The 24,522-nt window shown below is 39.3% G+C and overlaps 1 protein-coding gene across 1 annotated transcript in view; it reads left to right on the top strand.

The window, feature by feature from the left end:
- Positions 1-8,838: 8,838 nt before the first annotated feature.
- Positions 8,839-24,522, top strand: part of NME7 (NME/NM23 family member 7) — a gene marked incomplete at both ends in the record, with an annotated part of 36,335 nt that continues 20,651 nt past the window's right edge. Inside the window, 4 exons of the mRNA XM_009877917.1 lie at positions 8,839-8,946; positions 12,379-12,545; positions 18,793-18,903; positions 22,883-22,933. Of these exons, the coding sequence (XP_009876219.1) occupies positions 8,839-8,946; positions 12,379-12,545; positions 18,793-18,903; positions 22,883-22,933 (437 nt within the window). The remainder of the gene's footprint in view (positions 8,947-12,378; positions 12,546-18,792; positions 18,904-22,882; positions 22,934-24,522) is intronic.

Below are 24,522 nucleotides of genomic sequence, written 5' to 3'. Positions count from 1 at the left end.
CCAACTCCTGACATTCTGTAATTCTGTGATTTACTGATCTGAGATCCCAGTCGAAGAGGAAGATCCACTTTGTTAGTGCTACAGAGACAGAAGTATCCCCATGTTACTTGGTAATAGATGACCCAGGCAGCAGTAGCCATATGAATGTGTGTAGTTCAAAAGGCATCTGAGAAGCCTAGATACCAGTAATATTGGGAGGCAGACAGCTGTGGATCTAAAGGATGTATGACCTATTCGTAGGAAGGTAAATGTAAATGTAGTGTTTGACTCAATAGATTTCCAAAGATGATTAAGAATTTGAATAACTTAACCAATGCTTAATTAGTTTGAAGTAATTGTTTAGAATTTGTGTGAAATTTTCAATGGACATGATTTGCTTTCTGCAAGGGGAGGATAATAAGAGGTATATTTACAATATTCACCAGTGGGCTTCTGAATACAAGATTTAGATTGAGAGTCATCTGTAGTCAAGATATTGTCAAGGAAATTGCCATTGCCAGATGTTTCTCTGTTTGAAAAGTGATCTTTTGATTTTTCTTTTTGACTAAAGAAAAGTGTTGAGAAAGTGGTGGGAGGTCCAACAGCAGCGAGGGGGCTGCAAAATTGGAATTCTACAACTTACACCAGCTCGTATGTCAGAAACATCAATAGAAGAGGAGGAGGAAAATGAGTTTTAAGAGACAAAGCTAATTGAGTGCTCTATCTACACAGTGTTGTGGATTTAAGTTTTGCCTGCTGGAAAATATCCTGTGTTAAAGGAACTGTCAAGGTAGAAGATGGGTTGAATAACACGATAAGTGTGCACTGCTGAGGATTAATTTGAGATTTAAGATGCGTTGTGACACTGAAAATGACAGCACTTTCTGCCACTAAAAATATTATTTGTTAAATGCCACAAGTATGTCTGAAGTCTCTTGTTCCTGTCTTGGACAATTATTGCTAATATTCAGTGGCTTAGTGACTTCTGCACTTATTTTTCTTTTCCCTTTTCTTTCACAAATGGAGATTTTTCTTTTAAATAATTACAGATGATGTAAAATTACTTGTAGTGTGCAAGGAGTATTTTTCATACAGCTGCTTTCAGCCTGGTTGCCTCAGAAAACCAAACTTTGTGTGACCACAGTCTGTTGGTGTATATCTGACCACTAAGTTTTCCTCTGGGAAGTTTGAAATTTCCTAGTAGATTTCAGTCAGATTTGGCAAAGGGATAATGATGTTCCCCTAGGCTTCACAAGAAAGGGGAGGTGAAATAAACCCTCTAAGGCATCTTTAAAGAAAGACTTCAGTGTGAACTTAACCCTAGTTAGACGTCAGAGAATTGAGGTGGGCGTGAGACTTTATTAAATGCCTGAGCTGAAGAGACTGTGGTCAAAGCAGCCAGGGATGAAAAACATGAGTTTAAAGAGCCAGGCCTTGTTATTTCTTGTGCTCGCAGAAGAAGTTGTAATTAAGTAATGACAAGCAGTCCTAAAGAAAGGCAGAGAATAGTGGTCTGGAGGTTTATTTGCTTGGGATTGTTGCCTATTGTTGCTAAACATACTGTCCTTGTTCAGTCAGACTGAAGGGCATACAGTGCCTGGAAACTGTTAAGATAGACATGTTCAATGAAAAAGCAAGTGCTTTGTGCTGTGATGAAGTGTCGCCATGCACGTTGCTAAGCGTTCCTTTGCTCTCTGAGACACATCTCACCCTAGCAGGCCAGAGTGTGTAAGAATAGAGGAAAGTCAGCTGTATTTTTTGTATGAGCTAGAATTGCTTTACCACTTCCATAAGAGAAGTTCCCCTTTTATTTACTAGTGCCCAGAATAAGGATTTTGTTACAGCTGGACAACATGATGTTCAAAAGGTTAAGTTAACTTGTCTGAGATTGTGCAAAAGTCCACAAAGAGCTTGATGTGTCCCATTTGATGCCTTGATGTTTTTAGAGATTCCAATTGTTTCAAATATTTTTAGTTTTCCTCTTTAATCTTTATAGATTTTCCTGCAGAGTACTGTCACACTTAAGATGACCTTACGTGAAAGAAAAGCACTCTTAACCCACTGATTGAGACCATCTTTAAAGCTAATCAAAATTGCTTTTTTTTAATTTGTCTGCCATTTTGAATTCACGAGCAGTCTGTGCTGCTTGGAAAGCTGGGTGTTCTGCTGGGCCTGCAGTTCCCTGGGCAGATGCACCTAAAAGCTGAAAATAAAGCCAAGCTAGCCAGATGCTAGAATGGGAGAAAGCTAATGAGTGAACCTTTTAAAGCAATCAAAGTATTTCTGGGGCTTTTAAGAAAGCAGGTGACCCCGTGAAAATGCTTATTTATGTCTGTGGCCTGTTGGGGAAGTATAGGACTGTAAGTTGCTGCCTTTGAGGAAGATGGAGAGATCTGGCTGAAATTCATGACTCTTGCTCATCAGACTAGGAGTTTATCAGTGACTTTCTTTTCATTTGTCCTGAAGTCCTTTCAGGACTACGAGGTGGGGTTAGATCTGAAGTGGTGATTGGTCTGGAAGAGGAGTGATCGGTGATTTATGAGCTTTGAGGAACTATTTCAAATAATCCATAGCAGGACTTGGATACCTGCTGTTAGAAGTTGGCCGTACATCTACAACAATAACTTCTGGACCCAATTCTGAGAATAATGTTCTTGATGAAAGCAGCTGGTCAGGTCCCCCACTTCAGCCCGATGTCTCATGAGGCCAAGATTTGTCTAGGGAATGTACCAACACATGCAGCAATAATTACTTTTTTGTAGAACCTACAAAGAGGAAATACAAGGAGAAAGCTATCTGTTCACTGACCACTTCAACAAATTCTGTTTTTTGCCAAAGATGAGTGGTTAGCAAACTCACATGTATTTGCTATTTTTTTTCTCTTTTTTTCTAAAAGTGTGAGGTCAGTATGTTGCCGTTAATGCATAAGCTGACTACCTGATCAGCCTCATCCTGCCTTCACCTGAAAAGTTTTAAAATAATTTGTATCCTTGTCCTTTGATACCATCTCATATTCTTGCTCTTCCAAAGTAAGTTTGAAAGTGTTACCAGGCTGGTTTGGGGTGGGGCAGGTTGTGAAATAAATGTTCTTAAAATTATTGCCAGAAATTTAGGAAGTTTCAGGGCAGTCTTTCCAGAAAGTTGTGGGGGGTTTTGTTTGTTTATTTTTGGGGGGTTTTTTTTGGTATTAGGAGAAATGCCTGTTCAATGTGAAAATAGTTCCTGTCTGCTCATCCATCTTGTTCCCAGTAATTTTCATAGAAACAGCTTGATTCTTAAGGTCAGTACTTGCTTGCAGGTTTTCCCTGTGACAGCACAGAGTTTTATGAAATATAGAATATAGATATAAGGTGGATCCTTTTTGGCTCTGATTCAGCTTTTACTGAGGTTTGTGCCGTCTTTTTATTGCTTCATTGGGAGCTGATTCAGGTCCTCTGATTCTTTTCCTCTCTGGTCTCATTTCAAAGTCACTTGAAATACTGAGAAAATCAAAGGAGCAGCATACTCTTCATGACTCCTTAGCTTGTAAATATGTGGGCAGTGGGCAGTGAGCCGGTGTCAAATATGTCATGCATGTTGAAGTTCCTGATAGCGTGAATAAGCCTTATAGAGACCAGATTGCTAATAGCGTGTAAAGACGCAACCTCAAGCTTTCTCTAATTTTAAGAAATATTTTGATACTGTTTCATGGGATGTTTTCTTGAGTACTAAGCTAAAGGGGTTGTGGTACACTGAAGGCTGATAATTAGTTTAAGCCCAGGTAGATGTTTCCAGTCAATTACAGGTCATAGAGGTTACAGCTTGAAAGCATGAATTGGCAATTTGACATAACTTCAGGCTTACGGATGGGTCAGAATTATCTGTATTACGGGGAAAAAAAAGTCATACAAAAGGTGGAATGTTAGTAAAAATATGTTGTCCATATAATAGTGAGGGGAATCATCTAAACTGTCCTTCCCTTAGGCTAAGTCTGACATGCATATCACCAGCAGAAGAAAATTTCTATAGCTTCTGATTCCCTGTGTTCTGTATTGTAGGGGAAACTCAAGGATGAAATTTCTAGTCAAAACTAGAGGAAGGAGGATAGGAGTACTCACCCTAGAATAGTAATATAGTGTGGCAGTCAGGAGGCATCTTAAGCTGGGAAAACCAAATCCAGATATGTATTCAACATATATCTATATCCAGCTGCTGTTCTACCACTGTTGCTTCTCATGAAATTCTTTGGAAGATCTGCTTCAAACTGCAGAACAAAAGCCCTTTGGAAGTCTAAAAGGTTTACAGGACAAGAGATCGTTTCCTGCCTGCTTGCTAGGTGTGCTGCTTACCGATTCTGAGGATCCTTGACAGCTGTGTTCCACTCTGCAGATGTTTTTTGTGAGCACAGTCCTTTCATGAATGCTTGGATTTAGCTTCTAGAACTTAGTCCCATGCTAACTAAGAATGACTGCTTCCCCCATCACTTTCAGAACTAAGTGCTGAATTTATTTTTTTTAATTCAATAAGTGTACTTCAATAGATGTTTCTCATGTGCACAGAGCCATTCTACTGTGTATTGACACTAATAAAAAGACAAAACACAAGCTATCAAGTCCTGTGCGTGCATCCAGATGCTTTTCCCTGTAGCTTGTAAGAGGAGAGAGAAAGAAAGAAAGAAAGAAAGAATTATTCTTTCCGTATTTGTGGTAGGTGAACTCTTGATGTCCTTGATTTCGGTGACCCTAGATTTTACCATGGAAAGAGACTGTAAAAGTTGAGAAAAAGACAGTTACTGTAGAACTATGAATATGTAAACATAAAATGCACAGTCACTGCTGGGTTTTTTAATGCTGAAAATTTTTCCACTGATGTAAAAAATTATGAAAAACTATTTCTCTCCCATTAGATACTGCTTGGTTAATTGTGTAGTCAAGAGAACAGAGGCTATATGTGAGTTTAATGAGAGTACAGTACAGAAATGAATGGGAACAAATGCTTTAAAACAAGAATTTTCTGAGTTATAATCTATTTCTAGGTTCATCTGATTTGTTCCTACTGGAGCTGTTCACAGTGAGTTGGTTTCACCAGTAATTAATGTGTTTCAGCCATTTCCTGGGGGAATGAGGTGCCAGGGGTTTCTGGTCGAGGGCTGTGAAATCCTCCCTATTCAGGACTTGCTGTGGTACATTGAACACAATACCACCGGGCAGATCATCGCTGATCTCTGATCACTCTGCTTTGGATAATTATTTTCTATCAGAGTTTCCTGTGTTAGGAGGATGAACAGAAGCCAAGGATGAAACTTAGCATGTCTGCTGTAGTACTTGCTCACCTTTGAGACTCCTTTGCAATTGCAGTTTAGGGCACACTAGGGAGAGAGTATGTGGGAAAGTTGTTTGCCGTACCAGTTCTGTTGGTTGAGCAGGAAGTTGATTCAAAGTAAATTTTGAGGAAAAATAATTTCAGAGCTCTGAAGACTTCAAATCTTACTGCAATCCTTTCAATATGAGGTGGGAAGTGGACAGGTTTTTGTGTATGGTTTTTGCTTTCAGAATCCTACTCCTGCATTAAATAAGTTCTCATGTTAAAAAGATGTATCATGGGCTTAATATGTACTCACTTTTTAGAAGTTATGATTTTAAATTGATTAGTGCTTTAGATGACTTGGAGAGGCAGTTTTACATGCCTGGCAAGGGCTCTCCAGGATATGTTGGCGTTACTTCGCGTCATGATTGTATTTGAGATGATCTTCTCACTGTTTTGAGACTACTTGCATGAATCTACAGTAGTAAAATTGCAGTCCTGTGTTTTACATTATACTTGTTTGGCAGATTCTTCAGTTTGCTTTTAGTATTGAATTTCTTCACTTTGCAGTGTATGCCTCTGAAACAGTCTACCTGTTGACAAACATAATCGGTTTCCAATTATTTTTACAGCATTTCCCATAAGTTCTGAAGTTTTCTTCTGATATTGTTCTCTGCATTTAGAAATATTTATTGTGATCGTTTTCTGTCCATAAAGCAGAGGAAATTTTAGTTATGGCCCAGGAGAAGCTTCATAGACTTTGTTTTGGTTGTTACAGAGAACTGTTAGCTCTCCATATTTTCCAGGTACAGTATAGAATCACAGAATTACAGAATATTAGGAGTTGGAAGGGACCTCAAAAGATCATCTAGTCCAGCCCCCCTGCCAGAGCAGGATCCCCTGGGGAAGCCACGCAGGAACGCATCCAGGCGGGTTTTGAAAGTCTCCAGAGAAGGAGACTCCACAACCTCTCTGGGCAGCCTGTGCCAGTGCTCTGTCACCCTCACAGTAAAGAAGTTTCTCCTCATGTTGAAGTGGAACTTCCTGTGTTATAGCTTATAATAACAGAGTTAATTTTTCCTGCTTACTGATGACATTATTGGGCATTTGGGGGTTAGCTCTGCAGTGTTTTTCAAGTCTGAGTAGCAGAGTGGTCATTTTGGCCATTCAGCTGAAAAAGAAGCAGGGGCCAGCAGAGCTTGCTGAGTAACAGATATGAATAGCTTAGACATTGAATTAGAACAAATAGATCTTAAAAGCAAGGATGTGCTAAAAGAAAAACAGCAGATTAATTCCTCACCAGACAAGACACACAATGTAGTTTCCCCCTGTAAACATGTAGTTGCTGATGACTGATACTGGTAACTAAGTGAAAAATCTAATGGTGTTTTCTTTGCTTGTACACTTAGATACATTATTCTCATGAGACATGTAAGGATTTGGAAATTTTGGAAGTTTTGTTTAAATAGGAGCTAGTAGCTTCTCTGGCAAATGTTATCTATAAAATATATTTGAAGATGATGCTATAGTATGAGATAGGTAGCATGAATTAACTCCATTATGTCTTCATGTTATGAGGAGGCATTGATTAAGGATGGTGCATCTTTTTTTAATTTCATACATCACTAGTCAACTTCTGGAGGTAGTACTCTGGAGATAGGGCTGGTTTTCATTTTAGACAACTTCTATGGAAGAGAACTGCTTCTCTATAACATCCATCCTTGACAAGATGATGGTCAAATTAATCGATCAGATGTTTTATCTTGTCTTGCAGCCGTATGACTGTACTTAAGATCAAGGTTGAAATCAGTCATTGTCTGTTGTCTGCCTTACTATTGCTTATTGCCAACGACATGCCTATATAGAATAACGAAGGTGTGAGTTTTGACATAAGGAAGAGTTTGTTTTGTCTTGCGTATCTCCAGAGCAACAGCAGTAGCAATGAAGACACAAGCATGTCTAGCTTAAATAAAGGCCAGAAACCAAGCAAAGTCCCTAGGGAGTTCTAGTGCTGGATCCTGCACCTAAAACTGAAGTATTGTCAAAGGTGCAGCGTGTAGTGTAGAGATAACACAGAAGTTAAAATAACTCATGTAAATAACACTTTAATCGCCATACGGACTTCTACAGTTAGAAATGAGCGCTTCACATCCTTCACAGAGCACTGTGCTCCCCTTGCTGCATCTTTCTGTGATAGAATCGTACCTTTGTTTTGCACTGTAGGGGTCTGACAGGAGAGTGGGGCACTTGCCATGATGCTGTTAACTGAATAGGTACAACTCTTCATCATGTTGTAAAGTTCTGAAATTGTTCTTCATTCTCTCGGTTTTTCCTGCTGCTGCTTGTCTTACGACTTCAGCCTGCAAAAGCACTTAGTGAGAAGCCAGGTTTAAGCTGAAGATGCTGAAACAAAAAAATATACTGTCAACGAAACAAGATCACTGTTGTTGTTTTGGATTATTTTGTGTGTGTGTGGTTTTGTTTAGTTGGGTTTTTTTTGTTTGTTTTAAAATACCTGTACGTCTATAGGCTTGCTCTCACTAGGAAAATGCTTATGACTCTTTGCCTGTTGTGTTCCAGAATAGTCATGGAAGCCCATAGGAACTCTTTCTGTGCTGTTTCTTATTGAGCAGTCTTTGAAACAACTGAACTGCTACTACTTTCTAAAATTTGAAGGACTAAAAAGGCCTTCATGGCTTCGACTTGAACTCCCAGTGATAACTAAATATTTAAAATGCCTAAGAAGAGTACAGATACATCTGAAGAGTGGAAGCCTGTAACAAGACTGGGATTACCCTCAGAAGCAACAATCAGATTTAGAACAGGCATGGAAAAAAAAATATTTAGAGCTCCGTCTAACAGCTATCAAATAACTAATGTTGCAGTCTCAGTAGCCAGCAAACATACACCACTGAGAGGTGTTAAAATTGTGCGTCCACGTCCGCTGCATCACTTTGGTGCTTGCTTTCGTGTAGGAGGTTATTCTCTGAAGGATGAAGACAGGAGAGTAGCTACATATGTGGCTTCAGTTTTTGATTATTTCATTCTAGCTTTCTTGTCACATTCCTTAGGGGCAGAAAATGAGTTGTAAATGAGATCGGGCTTTATGTAAATTTCAGGAAGTGAAGAAGTGAATCAAACTAATGCTGTCCTTAAGTTGAATATGTTTATCTCGTCATTAGCAGGAGTTCAGATGGGACTGCTCAGGAAGAGGAAAGCATTTTCTTGTAGGATGTGTAGAAAATATGTTAGGATTCTGTAATTCAGTTGTGAGCAAACACATTTTTAACAAATGAAAATAAATCAAATACTTTGACAAAGTTAAGTCTAACAACAGCTTCTACAACAGTCCGTATGTTGTGACTGATGAAATCAGGATGAGTTTTGAGATTGCCTGGAAAACTCATGCTGTCTCCATCATACTTTAAAGGTGAGGTGCAAGTGCTTTTACTAGTGGTTTGTTTTTTTTTTTTTTACTTTTCTGATAAGAACTGCAAGGAAATTTTGTATTTGCGTGAGTTTGCATATAAAACATGTATGCTTTCTGTAATACCCCTTTTCCCCTCCTTTTTCCAGAGTCAAGATGACAGGTTTGCTTTTACTGCTGAATGGTATGACCCAAATGCTTCACTCTTTCGGCGTTACGAACTTCTCTATTATCCAAAAGATGGATCAGTTGAAATGGTAAGAACAAAAGAAAAAAATAAATCTATTGTCATAAGTGAAATATCCAATTAAACAGTTTGTAAAATGCAAGCCACTGCCTATGCCTATTAATTTTCCAGGTAAGGAAAATGTAATTTAAGATGTATCTTGCTCTGTTTCTAAAAGACAAGCAAAAATACAAGTTCACAGTGAAGCATGTGGAAGAGCTCCCACATTCATAATTCTTTTTTTTCCTTAAATCTTTCTTTAGAGTGGAGAGATTAATTTTCACAAATCTGTTTTCATTCAGTTCCTACTTGGGTTTCAGAATTGAAACTCGACGACACTGACCTACTGCTTGAGAAACATAAATTGAATCTAATTCCAAATAGGGTAATAAGCTTCATCAGGAATTCCAGAAGTCTCTGAAGAATAAAGTGTAAGAGAGTCTTACAGAAGTAGAAGAAATGGTAAATTGCTCTTAATTTGGTTTTAATGAAAGGAATTATGTTTTAGACAGTGGGATCTGAATTTTTTCCTCAGTAGTGCTTGTGTAGACCTTTCTGACTTGTGGGTTCATACAGATAATCCCCATTGTTTATTCATAGCAGGTTAAACCAAACATTTTGCAGTAGCAGGCATGTATGTATAAATGTAATATGTACTCTAAAGATAATCCTAATAAACCAACCAATGCTTTGTGCTTCCATTTAGGAATGAGTGACTGGTCTGGAGTAGCCTTTTCTGATTTTTAATGAAGACCTAAAGGTCTGAAAATAACCTAGATTTGGATAGTCATACTTAGTAATTTTGCTATTAAATTTTAGTTTTCCTGCTATAAACATGAAATGCAGAAATAAGAAAGTTAGTGGAATCTGCCTTTTCTTACCCAAACTACTGCTTCCTGAAACCATGGTACCCACCACCTGTGTGAGGAGATGCCCTTTGAACTTTTTACTGATAGTTTCTTTAAACAAACTCTATCATGATATTGTCCTTTTTTAAGTTAGTTCTTTGTGTGATGTCTGTGCGTGCACAGTTGTCAAAATGTGAGTTTTTTATTTCCCAGAGACAGTTTAGCTAATCAGTCAGGAGCTGTAATAATCTTCCTACACAACCATGTGTAGGCTGGCAAAATTGTTGTTCATTTCACCTAGACGTCTCAAAAGCAAGAGCTTTTAAGGTGCTCTTGAGCTCCTTAATGCATTCAGCATCAAATACCTATGTCTTATGAGACTTTTGCATTTTGCTAATGTGCTCTTAAGTTAAGATAGTGTGGTGTGTACATGGTCATGAGTGTGTATGGACTGTGTGTGATCAGGATGGGAACTAGAAAAGCAAAAATACATGTAACGCCTCTATAGAAAGAATACCTCAAAAACTCTTGGGAGTGAGTTTGTAGACAGAGAATAAATTTAGAATTCTCTTCTGGATTTGTTTTTTAAAATTCTCTGCAGAATTTGGTGATTCTTTATTACTGCTTAATTCTGCTGCATCCTTTAGTATCTTCTTGAGGAGATGACAGCCCCATCTTACCTCTAACATATCTGAGGAGAAGAGAGGGAATCAGTATGAGCCAGTTTCTCCCTGCTTATGAGAGAAAGATGTTACATGCCATCTTCCACCTCCCTGACAATAGATTTCCTTTATCACACACCTCAGCCAAGGATGGAGCAGAGCTGTTGAAGGCTTGTGATATGTGAAGTCCTCAGCTTTCCTTTTCTCTCTTGCTTCTTCATGTCTTAGTTCCTATGAAGAAAAAAGACAGTGGGAATGACACAAATTTCCAGCTTGCTTTGCAGCTGGAAGAAGGCAACATAAGTTTTTGTCCAGGAAGCATCTCTTACCAGACTGGATCTCTTGACAAAGAGATGCCCCATTCTCTGAATTTTCCATAGTCAATATCTCTTTTAACCTGAAGAACTTTTCTTTCTACAGGAGATTTCCTAAAAAGACAGAAGAAATCTTTAAAAAGGACAGATTTTTAGCAGGCAGATGTTTTGTTTTGGATAATTTAATTTGATGTGGACATGGACAGGAGGGGAACAGTCCAAACAGTCTTACATTTCTTTTGCTGTGGCTTATTATTTACTTTATGAGATGGTCTTTTAAATAGATCCAAAACTTGACTCTAAAGAAAAATTATTTAACACAGGTAGATGCCTCCCCTCTACCTTTATCTTTTGCTTGAGAAGAGAAGAAGCAGCTTGGGATGCCTTTCTAGCAACTGTTAGTGAAATAACCGAGGAAGTGTTCAGATTCTTGGTCAAGATAGTGAAGAATTTGAATCTGATCAATACAGTTAATATGCTTCCTGGCAAAGTCCACGAAAAAATATCAAATAGCTGAATTTAAGTGATTATTTTTTCATCATATTCTCATTTTATTCCCTACCGCACTTGGATAGAGGACACTTAGTAGAAGAATATATGAAGGGCTAAAGACATTTCAGCAGGGAAGAGTTCCTCTTTATAATCTTATCTCAGCAGAAGGAAGTATCAAATAACTTATATTCTTTGATCTGCAAAGTTTTAGCTGTTCTGGAAAAACTTACGATTCTTTTAACCTTCTAAGAGGAAAGAAAGTATTCACACATTTCAGAACATGGAGGAGTATATAATTTTGCTCTGAATTTTTTCCTCCAAATTTGTGGGAATTATTGCTGTTCTTGTCTATATACTGTTGCAATGGATGAAAGTACATGTAATTCAAGACAGAGAAGGGGACGTTTGGCCTGAGTAGCACAAAATTTCCTTTCATAGGATTACACTACCCCAGGAAATTGAAGACATCTGTAGTACCTACATACAGTGAAGAAACAATTCAGCAGGTTGTGTTTTGTGTTTTACCAACCCACCCAGAAAACTACATATTAACATCTTGCTTCTTGCTTGGAATGATGATAGATAGCTGAATTGTCTTGACAGGCTTTTGAGCTTGCAGCTCTAGGCAGTCAGAACATCTCAACCTAGTGTTGCAATCATCCATCCGTCCCTAATTCTGAGTCTTATGCAGTGCAATAAAGCATAATATTGCTGGAATGATGTCCTGAAAAGGAGAGCTGCCACAGTGTGTATCTTGATTCTTCCTGAGGCGAGCCATTGGTCTGTGAAACACCATAGATCTGCTAGGGAAAACTCTCAAGGATACTTGACAGAGATATCCACGGGGCACCTGAACCATTTATCACAGCTTGAAATAGCACAAGCAAATGATAAAATAAAAAAATCCAAAGGTACCTGTCAGCCTGAGACTGCTTAAATGGAATAAACTTTTAATTGTGGCTTAGTCTTTTAAGCTTTCCTGGTACACCTCTAAGTTCAGAGGATTAGGAACTAAATCAATTTATTGATCAGATTCAATTCCACAATACTATGGAAATTTCTGAAGGTAGAATAAAAATGATGTTGAGTTTTCTCACAACTGTAATCTCTTGCTATGGTAGATTTTAATCTCTTTTTTTTTCTGCAGTATGATGTGAAGAACCACCGCACTTTTCTGAAACGCACCAAGTATGAGAGCTTACACCTTGAGGATTTATTTGTGGGCAACAAAATAACTATTTTCTCCCGTCATCTATCCTTAGTGGACTATGGGGATCAATATACAGCCCGGAAGCTAGGGAGCCGCAAAGAGAGGTAAGAAGACATGGTTTTTGAAATCTTTAGGTTTTCAACATAGTTGTTCTTGGCTGGAAGTGAGATAAGTTTTCTGTACTATGTGGAGAGGAGGAGATAGCTACATGTTTGCGTGCAGTTTGTAGTGATCTGGCATACTGATAGCAGGAAAGAAGCAAAGTGATCCCTGCTTGTGGACAAACCCATGACTGCCAGTGTTACCTGATAAATCCTTAAGGCCAGCTTCTCCATGCTGCCTCCTCTAGATCTCTTGGGAGGGAAGAGGGGGGTGAGGAGAACAGGGAGTCCTGTTCAGCTTTGTTACTCCCCAGAGGCAGGCACCAGTAAGATTCTTGTGATACGTATACTCTCTTGGGGCAAAATTGATATCGTAAACCTGATGTGTGCTGGGCTCGAGAGGCTTGGATCTTACAAAACTAGCACCTGTCTCTCTGGATCTGTGCAGAAGCTCAGTGCCTTACCAGTCTGATCTACTCTGAGTTAGTAGCAGTTTAACTGAAAACAGTAGGAACAGTAGTGAGAGAAGCCCATTCCCATTCTCCATTGTTTTTCCCACTATGAATGTTTTTTTTTTTTCCCTGAGATTTTTTTCAGCATCTCCTGAATGCTGTGTGCATGAGGACAGGAAGTCTAGAGTAGGAATGTCAATAAAACCTGTAGGCTTGTTTGTCAAGCCTAATTTTGTTCATAACAGATACAGATAAGAGTCATCTTCTCTTTTTGGTTGAAAGACTTGCTTTGGAAAAGACTTTAAGAGCCCATCCAAGAACAAAAATATCAGGAGAGACTTAATAAAATGGCAATAAGATTAGAATCACAGAATAGTATCATAGAATCATTTAGGTTGGAGAAGACCCTTGGGATCATTGAGTCCAACTGTTAACCTTGCTCTGCAGAGCTCACCCCAAACCATATCCCTCAACACCACATCTAAATGACCTTTAAACACATCCAGAGATGGTGACTCAACCACCTCCCTGGGCAGCCTATTCCAATGTCTGACTGCTCTTTCAGTGATAAAACTTTCCCTAATGCCCAGAGTAAACCTACCGTGTTGCAGTTTGAAGCCATTCCCTCTTGTTCTATCACCAATTACCTGTGAGAAGAGACCAGCACCAACCTCTCTACAATGTCCTTTCCAGTAGTTGTAGAGAGTGATGAGATCTCCACTCAGCCTCCTCTTCTTCAAACTAAATGGGCCCAGCTCCTTCAATCGCTCTTTATAAGATTTATTCTCCAGACCCTTCACCAGCTTTGTTGTCCTTTACAGGGAATTTAAATCTAGTATGACTGCAGTGCTGGTAATATCTGAATTTGCAAATTTATTAATTTTGATAATTTACTCTAGCTTTTCGTGAAAGGAACATAGAATATTTCCTTAGGTATGAAGTTTCAGTGAGCCTTATTTGCCTACTTTCTTGCTCCCTCCCACTAATTGGGCTTATTTTGAATTCTTTTTGTAGAGTTGTACATAACCAAGCATACAGAAAGGGCTGTGAGTTTTAACACACATTTTTTTCTTAACTCCACAAAACTATTGCGTTGGAAATGACTGCCATAAAACATTTCCAGAAGGACTCCTGGTACTTTTTCTCCAAGCTGGGGCTAGACATGGTAGAAGAGTAGCAAAGGAGGTGGAGAACACCAGATGACAACTGTGTGTGTAGCTACTCTCTCTGTGCCTCTGTGGAGCCCTGAGTAGATTGCATCAGTCTTGTTTATGGGTTTTGTATCAATATAGCTTTTATAGTTGTGTATTTCCTACTCTACCTAAACTAGTGTAGGCCCTGGTGCTGAGGTAGTTATACCGAGGAAAGGCAGCTTTTGGTCAAATGATGTTTTCTTCTTTGTAAGGATTGTCGCCATCTATACAGCAACACTATAGTTATGTCAATGAAGTGGTCCTAGGAGGGGGCGAATTTTTGTACCGCTCTACAAAAGGAAGGAAGAGAATTTATGACATGTCAACTGTTTGGAAAACGTTTTAGGAATGTTGGCTGAAAGATAACATAGATATGTGAGTGGTGTTACATATTCAGAATAGCCCAAAGGAACATAGTGAAAGGTGTCTTACACAGGCAAAGGATCCTCAAAACCCAGTTACTTCACAGAAGCTTTCACTGGATAAACAGGGTCATATTAAAAGAGTCCTTGGGCAAAACAGTTGCATTTGTCTTTTAGACCTCCTCCTAGCAGGTTTTACATCAGTTATTAGTTAAAGAAATGTAGTAAGATTTGTGCAACATGCAACAATTCCTAAAATAATCTGTAGTTGGAACTCAGTTAATAATTTTAAGAATGTTGCATGAGGAAGAATGTTTCCCCGTCTCTTTGCTGCCTTTGTGCTGTACAGGACTGTCGGCAGTTTAGTTTGACTTTAGAAATACAGAATATGTGTGCAGACAAGCTCAGCAGAAGCCTTTGAGGAACACTGAGGAACCCCGTTCGGCCCCCATGTGTTGCCTGATCTAGTTGAGAGGCGTCCCTGCCCATGACAGGGAGGTTGGATTAAATGATCTCTAAGGTCCCTTCCAGCCTAGGCCCTTCTATGATTCTGTGAATGTATATAAAAAAATCTTGAATATTTAATTAGGGACCTTTGTCGGTAAAGTAAGTGAATGCATTTCTAGGTACATGAAGTACAAAACAGGTGTGTAAAAAGAGGTTAGATTTGTACAAGCCTTTTATAGAATTAGACTAAAATTAAGATGGTTCTATGGAGTTTCAATTTCTATACCTCCCTTTCTTAAGTCTTGGGTCAATTTTTAAATACAGCAGTATTTGAGCATTCTTCTTCCTCACTCCCCTCCCAGTGTGTCATAAGGAAACCATCGTAAACAGCGACTGAAATAGTGAAGTAAGCATGTGCTTACTTACAGCATGCCATGTATGGGGCCACTGGTGTGGGACAGGGATTTCTGTTTCTGTAGCTTTTCACTTGTGGTCCTAAGTGGTTGCAACCTGAGGTAAAAATCTATCTGACTAGTGTGTCCTGTCTAAGTAGACTATACTTAGAGTCAGTTGATATCTCTGGGTTTGACAATGGTGTTAGGAAGCTTGTGTCTCCACCAGAAATACTTGAATTCTTTTTTAACTGGGATATGGTATTCTTATGCTATTAGTCATTGACATAATCAGTGTTTCTTCCCCTACAAGACATAAGCTACTGTGCATGTAACAGTCCTATTATTAGAAATAAGTAGATCTCAAGAGCATAGCCAGAGCATGCTTTGTGCACCATTCCTTTGATCAGTTCCCATCCTCTCTTGTTTCAGTACTCATTGCAGTACTGTTGTACAGTCCCTCTGAAAATGTAAGCAAATGAGCTTAATTTTCATTCCTTCTCCTTTGTTCCTAGACATAAAACGGTTTCAAAATGTACTTTGCAGACTGCATCATGTCAAACCACAAGACACATATTCCTAATTAAAACTAAAAATAGGGCACATGAATCAAAATCCAATCTCAGAAACAGTCTACAGCATCCTGACTTATACTTTACTTTTCCAGCATACCTCTGAGAAGCTCACACTGAAATGTTTCAGTTTGTATATCAGTGTTAGAGAAATTAGAATTGCTCATTGCAATTTGTGTTAATGTCTTCTAGGTAAATTGCTTTGTAGTGAAATATTTCAGTACATATTGGTAGGAACTGCAGTTTTACCAGAAAGGTCAAAATTAGAAAAGCGAGGAGCAATTTATTTCTAGCATTAGCAGTCCATCTCAAATAGCCTGTAAAAATGTAGATTCAAAAAAGTATTCCTCAAGGAAGTCTAGCATTAGCAGTCCATCTCAAATAGCCTGTGAAAATGTAGATTCAAAAAAGTATTCCTCAAAGAAGCGCAAATGGCACTGGAAGTCTTGTTCCAGTGGCTTGATCCTTACTGTCCATGGTAAATAACAGAGTCAAAAACCTCTTATGCCAGGACGCAGATCAGGCATTGTGTGACCCTGGTGGGTATGTGTCATCGGTCAAGCACACGGCTGCTCCCTTCATGTGTCTCAATGCACGCGGCATACCCTGTCATGTGATAAATAATATCACAAAATGAGGTGGAGCTGTGAAGTCCTTGGGGAAGAGGGGAGCAGGTTACAAGCCACAAACTGCGCCAGAGTATCCTGGCAAACTGTGTTGACTGTTGGCCAGAGGTCAGCTCTTCCTGATCGTAGAATCAGAACGATTGGAAAAGACCTCTAAGATCACCTAGTCCAACTGTCTGCCCAACACTGCCATGACCACTAAACCATGTCCTGAAGTGCCACGTCTACATGTTTTTGGAACGCTTCCAGGGATGATGACTCCACCACTTGCCTGTGCAGCCTGCTCCAATGCCTCACCACTCTCTGTGAAGAAATTTTTCCTAATATCTAATGTAAACCTCCCCTGGTGCAACCTGAGGCCATTTCCTCTTGTCCTATCGTTAGTAACTTGAGAGAAGAGACCAACACCCACCTCCCTACAACCTCCTTTCAGGTAGTTGTAGAGAGCAATGAGGTCTCCTCTCAGCATCCTGTTCTCCAGACTAAACAATCCCTATCTGAAGACAGGGCTGAACCAACTGCAGTTTGCACTGCAGTGCACTGAAGCCTGGGCTGGGTTGACTACTCTTTTGCAGTTTCTGGCTGCACCCTTATTCCGTCAGTCTTTTTGTGTCGTATCTCCCAACAGAGCTGGGCCTGTCATATTTCACAACAGATCCGGGCCTAAGCTGATCTGTGTATATGAGCCTCCCGATGTTTGACGAAATCTGTTTTTGAGGTTTGAAGGTCATCTATGCCTCTCCCTTAGTTTCAGATGAAATGTTACGTATGTTCAAATCTTCCCTCTTTATATTTACTGGTCATGACACCTCCCTTCCTTGTGGTGAAATAGATTGCCTGTTCTCAAAGCATCTGTCAATCAGGAGTCACTTAAGGTTCAAAGTAAATGTAGTAGAAGTTCATCCATCTCCTGTAACCTCAACATATTTACCCTGGCTGGAATATATTGCTGCTAACCTCAGGACTGCTTTCTGTGCTATGCTAATGTATAAAATGAGAAATTTCCAATTATTTGCCTTTTGTTTTGGGAAGTAGTGCAATAAAAAATTCTATCTTAGGTAGCCTTCGTTATTGTAAATAGTGTAAAAGGTGGAAAGACCTCTTTAGCATTGTCAGAGATATGGAGTTTCTGAGCTACAGGGTTGAATAAATCTGTTGATTTGTAAGCTGAACACATTTGAAGCTGACTCACTGCAAGATGAATGCAAATAGAAAATGCCATTTTGCAGACCTTCTTTTTGTGCTTGTTATTTTTGATTAATAATATGTTTAGTGCTGATGGTGTACTTGGTGCTAAGCAAAGGACACTAATAAAACAGTCCTGGCCTTGAGGATATACGGTATAAAAAGATAATTATCAGGAAGACAGGATGTACTTGGAAACAAAGATGTGGGGGAGAGAATGGAGATTTTTGGATTGATCTTCCTTAGAATATAGCTGTCAGTCACTGTAAGAGACGTAGTATCTCCTCTGCCAACCTTCTATTGTGTCTGTTAACAGCATCAGCTATTTGACGTGCAAATTGTATACCACGAAGTGTGTGTACTGCACCAAGCACAATAGGACCTCCATCTCACGGAGGCCTCCAAATATGTTAAAAATAATAATAAAACAATCATTCCACTTTGAGTTTTATCTAAGAAGCACATGTTTGAGTGGTATTTTTAAATAGGGAATTGTAACAGTTTCATTTTTGTAATGATTAACGTTAGGAAAACAGGGACCTGAGCAAGCATAGGGAGACATTAGCAAATCAGGTGTTCCAGCCCAGAGCTGTGAATGAGGAGCTATAGAAATATACAGTCACTAAGGAAGAAGTGGTCAAGTTATTTACTCTGAGAGTGAAGGGAGAAGGCAGTAAATAATGACTGCTGGTGAAACACTGTGGGCTGACTTGGGTTAGAAAGCCGAGGAAATTGTAATGTGCAAAGCTTGTTCTTATCAGAATAATGCGTTCAAGAACAGCATGGAAATTGATGAGACGGTGGGACTAGGATGTTTGACTGTAGCAGAATTTCTCTCTTTGATGTGATTTTTTTTTTTTGTCTGAATATAAACTTAACATGCACACCAGATCCTCTAAGGAAAATAATGTTGGCTGTATTTTTGTCTGAATATAAACTTAACATGCACACGAGACCCTCTAAGGAAAATAATGTTGGCTGTGTCTCTCTACTTGTTTGTTGTTTGTTTTTTTTCTCCCAGAACGCTGGCTTTGATTAAACCTGATGCATTGCCTAGGATTGGAGAATTGATTGATATCATCATTAATGCAGGATTTACAATAACTAAGGCCAAAATGATGGTACTTTCAAGGTAAGGACTTTTTAAGGTTAGGTCTATTGTATCTCAATATTATTTTTGCAGTTAAGAACATTCTCTGAAGTTATCCTGTTTTGTTCTACACATCAAATCCATTCCGGTGAGTAACAGAGGGAAGAGTCATCAGTTTCATAAGCATGTAGGTTTCTGAAAGGATGTGGAGGATTAAGCTAAAAAGTTCTGTGCAAACGATTATGGGTGATTAAATGAGTAAGGTCTTTGTATGAATCCAAGGTGACTACTATAGCTTTAGCAATTCAGCAGTGTTTACTGCTGACGTGCCTGTATGTCCTAATCTCATAACTTCCTGATATAAACCATATTGCTGATTATAAAAGCATCTTTAAAATAGTTGGTTTGTTCGCTCTCAATGAATCCATTGTTATAATTTGTGCTCTCAGAACCCAAGCTTGTTTGTTTTTTAATGCCTGGAAGTCCCAGGCAAAGCAGGTGATCTTCTGATATTGCTGCAAGGTTGGACAGATTTTACTCTTGCATCTTCCTAATCCCCCCCGTCCTTCACTATTCTCCACTTGTCTTGTTGAGCCACAAGATTTAAAAAAAGGCATGCTGCATAGAAAAGAAAACATAATTTATCCTAGACTTCCCCAAAGTTACTGTGCTATTTCTTCATTGCTATTTTGAGAAAAGAAAACATAATTTATCCTAGACTTCCGCAAAGTTACTGTGCTATTTCTTCCTTGCTGCTTTACCAAACCTGTTGACATACAAAGTGTCTTTGAAAAGAAAAGCTCTCTGTCTTATGTAATACTATTTTCATGTGTTCCTGTAATATCTGTGTGAGGCCAGGAACAATTTTTCCACTACTGAGAGATTTGACCCTGAAGTTTTGTGTTGGGTGGTTCTTTATTTCTGTGTGTATCTGAGACCTTGGAGAACTGTTGGACGAAGTCAAGTGCTTTGGAATTGACTTGCACTGAAGGGAATCATAGAACGGTTGGGTTGGAAGGGACCTTAAAGATCACCTGGTTCCAACCCCCTGCAATAGGCAGGGACACCTCCCACCAGACCAGGTTGCTCCAAGCCCCATCCAGCCTGGCCTTGAACACTGCCAGGGAGGGGCATCCACAGCTCCTCTGGGCAACCTGTGCCAGTGTCTCAGCACCTTCACAGAAAATAATTTCTTCCTAAAAGCTAATCTAAATCTGCCCTCTTTCAGTTTGAAACCATTACCCCTCGTCCTATCACTGCACTCCCTGATGAAGAGTCCCTCCCCAGCTTTCCTGTAGCTCCCTTCAGGTACTGAAAGGCCACTCTAAGATCTCCCTGGAGACTTCTCCAGGCTGAACAACCCCAACTCTCTCAGTCTGTCCTCACAGGGGAGGTGCTCCAGCCCTGTGATCATCTTCATGGCCCTCCTCTGGAGGAGCTTTGAGACTTGGAACTTTCCTTGCCTATAGCTACCTAAAAAAATTCTGCTTGTCTTGTGTTTATTAATGATTATCTTCAATTATACAAGATTGAGCTGTGATACTAGATATATTTAAAAAAATGTCTAGAGCATTTGTGGTTTTCTCTGCATACTATATACTCTGTTTCTTGGGACTGTGCCATTTTAAAATGATAGAACTATGGCTTTGCCAAAGTCATCTACCCTTAGATCTCTGTGGGCGTGCTTGTTCAAACTCGCAGCATCATCTGCCACTTTCTTTAAAGGGATTATTACTGACATTTGTCCAGCAATCACTGTTAAGTAGATTGATACCTTCCGTAAAAATTGTAACCAAAACATAATAGTGAGGGCAGGCACCTGCTTTGTTAGGTCAGCTCTCTAGTCTGTTCATTTAATCATATGTCAGTTCTGTGTATTGTTCCCAGATGAACACTGTTTTCCAATCTTTAAAAGCAGAAAATGAACGAGGGAGTTGAAATGGAAAAGGATCTAAGTTATACAGCACAACTGCAGTTTATGTTTATTGCTGTAGGAATTCTTAACTGAGTAGCAGAGGTCATTCTTTCAGAAATATATCCCCCAAATATTTCTTTGCGTTCAGAAATGATAATGCTTAATCTTGCGTACCTTTTTCATATTTGCTTTCCAAAATTGTTTGGTGAGTTAGTTTCAGAATAGGATTTTCTGGTGAAATAGTGAATTGTAAGCAAAACCTTCAGGCTCTTTGCAGAGTGTAGGTTTGAAGCCTGAGATTGCAAGAGTTGCTGTGACTAGCATAATTTTAAAATCATGTCTCTGCCCTAGTTATGAAATGGAAGGAAAACATATTAGCTGTTTGGTCAATGAAAATCTTTAGAATTTTGAATTACACTGAATTGAAAGCAACACACCAGGAATTATTCAGTTTCAATGAGCAGCTGGCCATTTTGATAAAAAAGCTAGAGAAAGCTGTAACTGTTCAAATATTTGTGAAGATTATGAAAATTAAATTCTTCTTAGGTTCTGCTTGAGGTTATTTCTTCCCTCTAGCAATATTGGGCTTAAGGCTGGACTCTAAATGGGAGAGAGATGTAAGAAGTTCCATTGCAGACGACAGAACTGATCCTTTGTTCACACTGTTATTTGGAATCTGTTATTTGAAAAACATGCAGGTGATTTTTTTCAGTAAAGAGAGCTGCTCAAAGTGGGCAAGATAATGGAGACCAGAAAAACTCAGAAGACTGTTTCTGCAGGTAAAAACAATTTTCCAAGTGGGGATTTTTTAGTCTCCCTGTAGCCCTGCTTTGATTATGAACTTTGCACCCAAAGCAGAACTGAGCAATATTCCTTCCTTTCACCTGTCAATCTTCCCAGAGAACTAGTTCTTTTCCACCAACTCCCAGATTTGGAGCAAGACTAAGCCTGCACTTCTGAACTGGAATTTCAAAGCTGCAAATTAACTTGAAAACCTCCATGGATTTTTCTAGCTGTTGCTGAGCAGAAAAAGCAGTGCAGTAAGCAAGAATTAAGCGTGAGAAGCAGCTCGAGGAAAAACACATGAGAAACAGCTGGAGAAAAAATAAGGGAAAAGAGTAGATTGGTTAGCTGCAAGATGTGGTGGGCCAAAAAGCCACGGAACGTTATGCCCCCAGAGGTGGATGGATGGTGGGTTTGTACTGTGGTCCCTGAAATTCGTATAGTTGGGTAGCTGAGCCCCAAGGCTGCCAGCAGCGTGGCTGTGGCAATGCAGAGCTTGGAAAGGGCCACCACCCTGTCTGCAGAGGGTATCTTTTTGCTTCCAGTACCTGCATACAGGCTCGGTAACAGCTGTGGTAAACATACTGTGTATGCCTGGCAGCCTTAATTTGCCTGGCAATGTAAGGAGCCCCCTCCTCAAAGAATCTCACAGAATCACAGATTCACAGTGTTGCGCAGATTGCAAAAGACCTTTAAGATCAAGGCCAATCATTAACCTAACATTGACAAGTCCTCGACTAAACCATATCCCTAAGCATTATGTCTACCATGTCTACAGAAACCCCATTGCTTTGGGAGAAAGCAGAGTGTAGTAACTGCTGTTTTCCCTGAGGGGAAGTGCAAGACTAAACTGAGTTTTCAAGTAGAAAAGTGTGGGAGAAGGCAAGTTTTAGTCTGGAGGGTGTTATGCTCCCTATGTGACTTGTAACATTTGAGGATACTGAATAGAAACCAAGTTATCCAGTATTCTGTTGTGCACCAGTGTAATCAAACTCTAGCCTTGATAAGGCAATAAGTTCAATTGAAGCAGATAAATTGTTTATTTGTGCTTTAAAACCAAACTTCTTTAACCAACATGCACACTCAAACTGAAATGAAAGGTGAAAACAACAGTGAATGGTTTGTAGCTGTATAAAACATAACAGAAAGTTGGACGTGGTTTCTGTTGTTGCGCATGAACACCCCACAAGATGTCCAGCTTGGGAAGACATTACCTGCAGAAACATGTTGATGAATGATAGTTTGTGGTTTTCAGGGGGATTTATATATAAATATGTATGCGTGTGTTTGTTTATCCATATCTATGTCTTTTTACTCTTCCAGAAAAGAAGCAGCTGATTTATATGTAGACCATCAATCAAAACCTTTTTTTAAGTAGGTATATCAATTTCAACTTGACATGTATTAAACTTATTTATTGAATGTGCGGGATTCATTTACCATGTCTGGTACTGCAGGACCATGGGAAAATCAGAACTTGTCTTAGCTGAGTTGAGCCCTCTGGAGAGTATGCACCCTGTTCATATTCCTTCAGGGGCAGATCTTTATTTCACTTATTCAGGGCTTTAACTCACACTTTTTTACAGCCTGATGATATCAGGGGAATGTCTTTGGTCTCTCAGAAGTTAAAATGCTCCTAGCAAGGCTAAACTTCAAAGCCAAGGGAAGGAACATCTTCAGGGTCAGGGTGGAGCTTGCAGGCAATGAGAATAAGGGGAGAACACTTAGTCGAGATAATTTATTTGGTAGCAGGTACCCTGGATCGTAAGTAACTGAAAGGATAGTGCATGGGACTATTGTTTACTGTGCTGCTACCCTTGGTACTTGACTTCCTTGATGCCAGACTGCTCCATCTAACATGAAAAACCAAGTCTTTCCATAACTGACCAGGCCGATGCTCATGACTCAAAGACTGTGTTGTTTCTACTTTGCCTCTAAGTGCCAACAAACACGTTCCTTATCCGCCGCTCTGGGTTTGGTAGTCTGCCTCTTTTAGGAAGAAGATGCCACTCTGCCTTGTGTTTTTCACCCATGTTGGAATCTGTGTTTGCACTGACATGGTCAAAAGATCTGGCTGCAGTCCTGTCATGAAGTACTTGAGTGTTAGGGTCTGCCAGCTGCTCTCCTGCAACAGCAACTGTTTTATTGCGGGTCCAAGCTCAAGCCCTTCACCCTTCGTGGAGACATGGCCCCAGGGTATGTTTCACCATGTTGGAGACCAGAGGAAGATTCAGAATTGCCTTTTCTTTGCTGAGTGAGCCTGTTTGGATATGTTGATAAAAAAGCAAGAATTTTGCCTCTAGTGCTGTTTCAGAGATGTCTATCTACACTAATGGTAATTATCTGAGGAACTGTAGCCTTTGTTCGCTGTGATGTGCCCATCTCGCATCCTGCAGTCATATTGGCTACATCTTCTGTGTAGGATTTTTCTCTGGTTTAGAAACAAATAGTTATAAAACATTGCAAATCAAACAGGACAGGAATCTTCATGGCTGTGAAGTGTAAAATCTCTGACTCAAATTTAGCATTGTATAACTTGTCTTTAAATTCATATTTAGTTTGCAAGTTCACTAGTCAATGTAAGTCTAGTGAATAGTAGGGAAAACCAGCAATTTTACTTGTTTGGAAAAAAAATGTTTTCCTATTAAGGAATTTAGTTTTTAAATGTATTTCATATTCAAGATTAGTCTGCACAGTATGCGGTGTTGTAGAAAATGTTTTTTTCTTGTGTGTATGTATGTGTAAGCTGTTTAACCGTATCCTGAACAGTTTCTGACCAAGAGTAATGGACTTCCAATAGCTTTTCCCTGTGTAGTTTCTTTATGTTTATTTAACTTTTCATGGGTTTAATACAATTTGTTTAGCAAAGAACTAGTAGGATTTCTCTTCTTTTTGAACCCACTGGTCATTGTGTAAATGATCATTAGGAAGAAGATGGTTGGAGAAGCCTGCACATCCACAGT

This window comes from Apaloderma vittatum, unplaced genomic scaffold (assembly GCF_000703405.1).
Source record: "Apaloderma vittatum isolate BGI_N311 unplaced genomic scaffold, ASM70340v1 scaffold11, whole genome shotgun sequence".
In the NCBI taxonomy this organism is placed as follows: domain Eukaryota; kingdom Metazoa; phylum Chordata; class Aves; order Trogoniformes; family Trogonidae; genus Apaloderma; species Apaloderma vittatum.
This window is presented reverse-complemented; position numbering and strand designations above follow the sequence as displayed.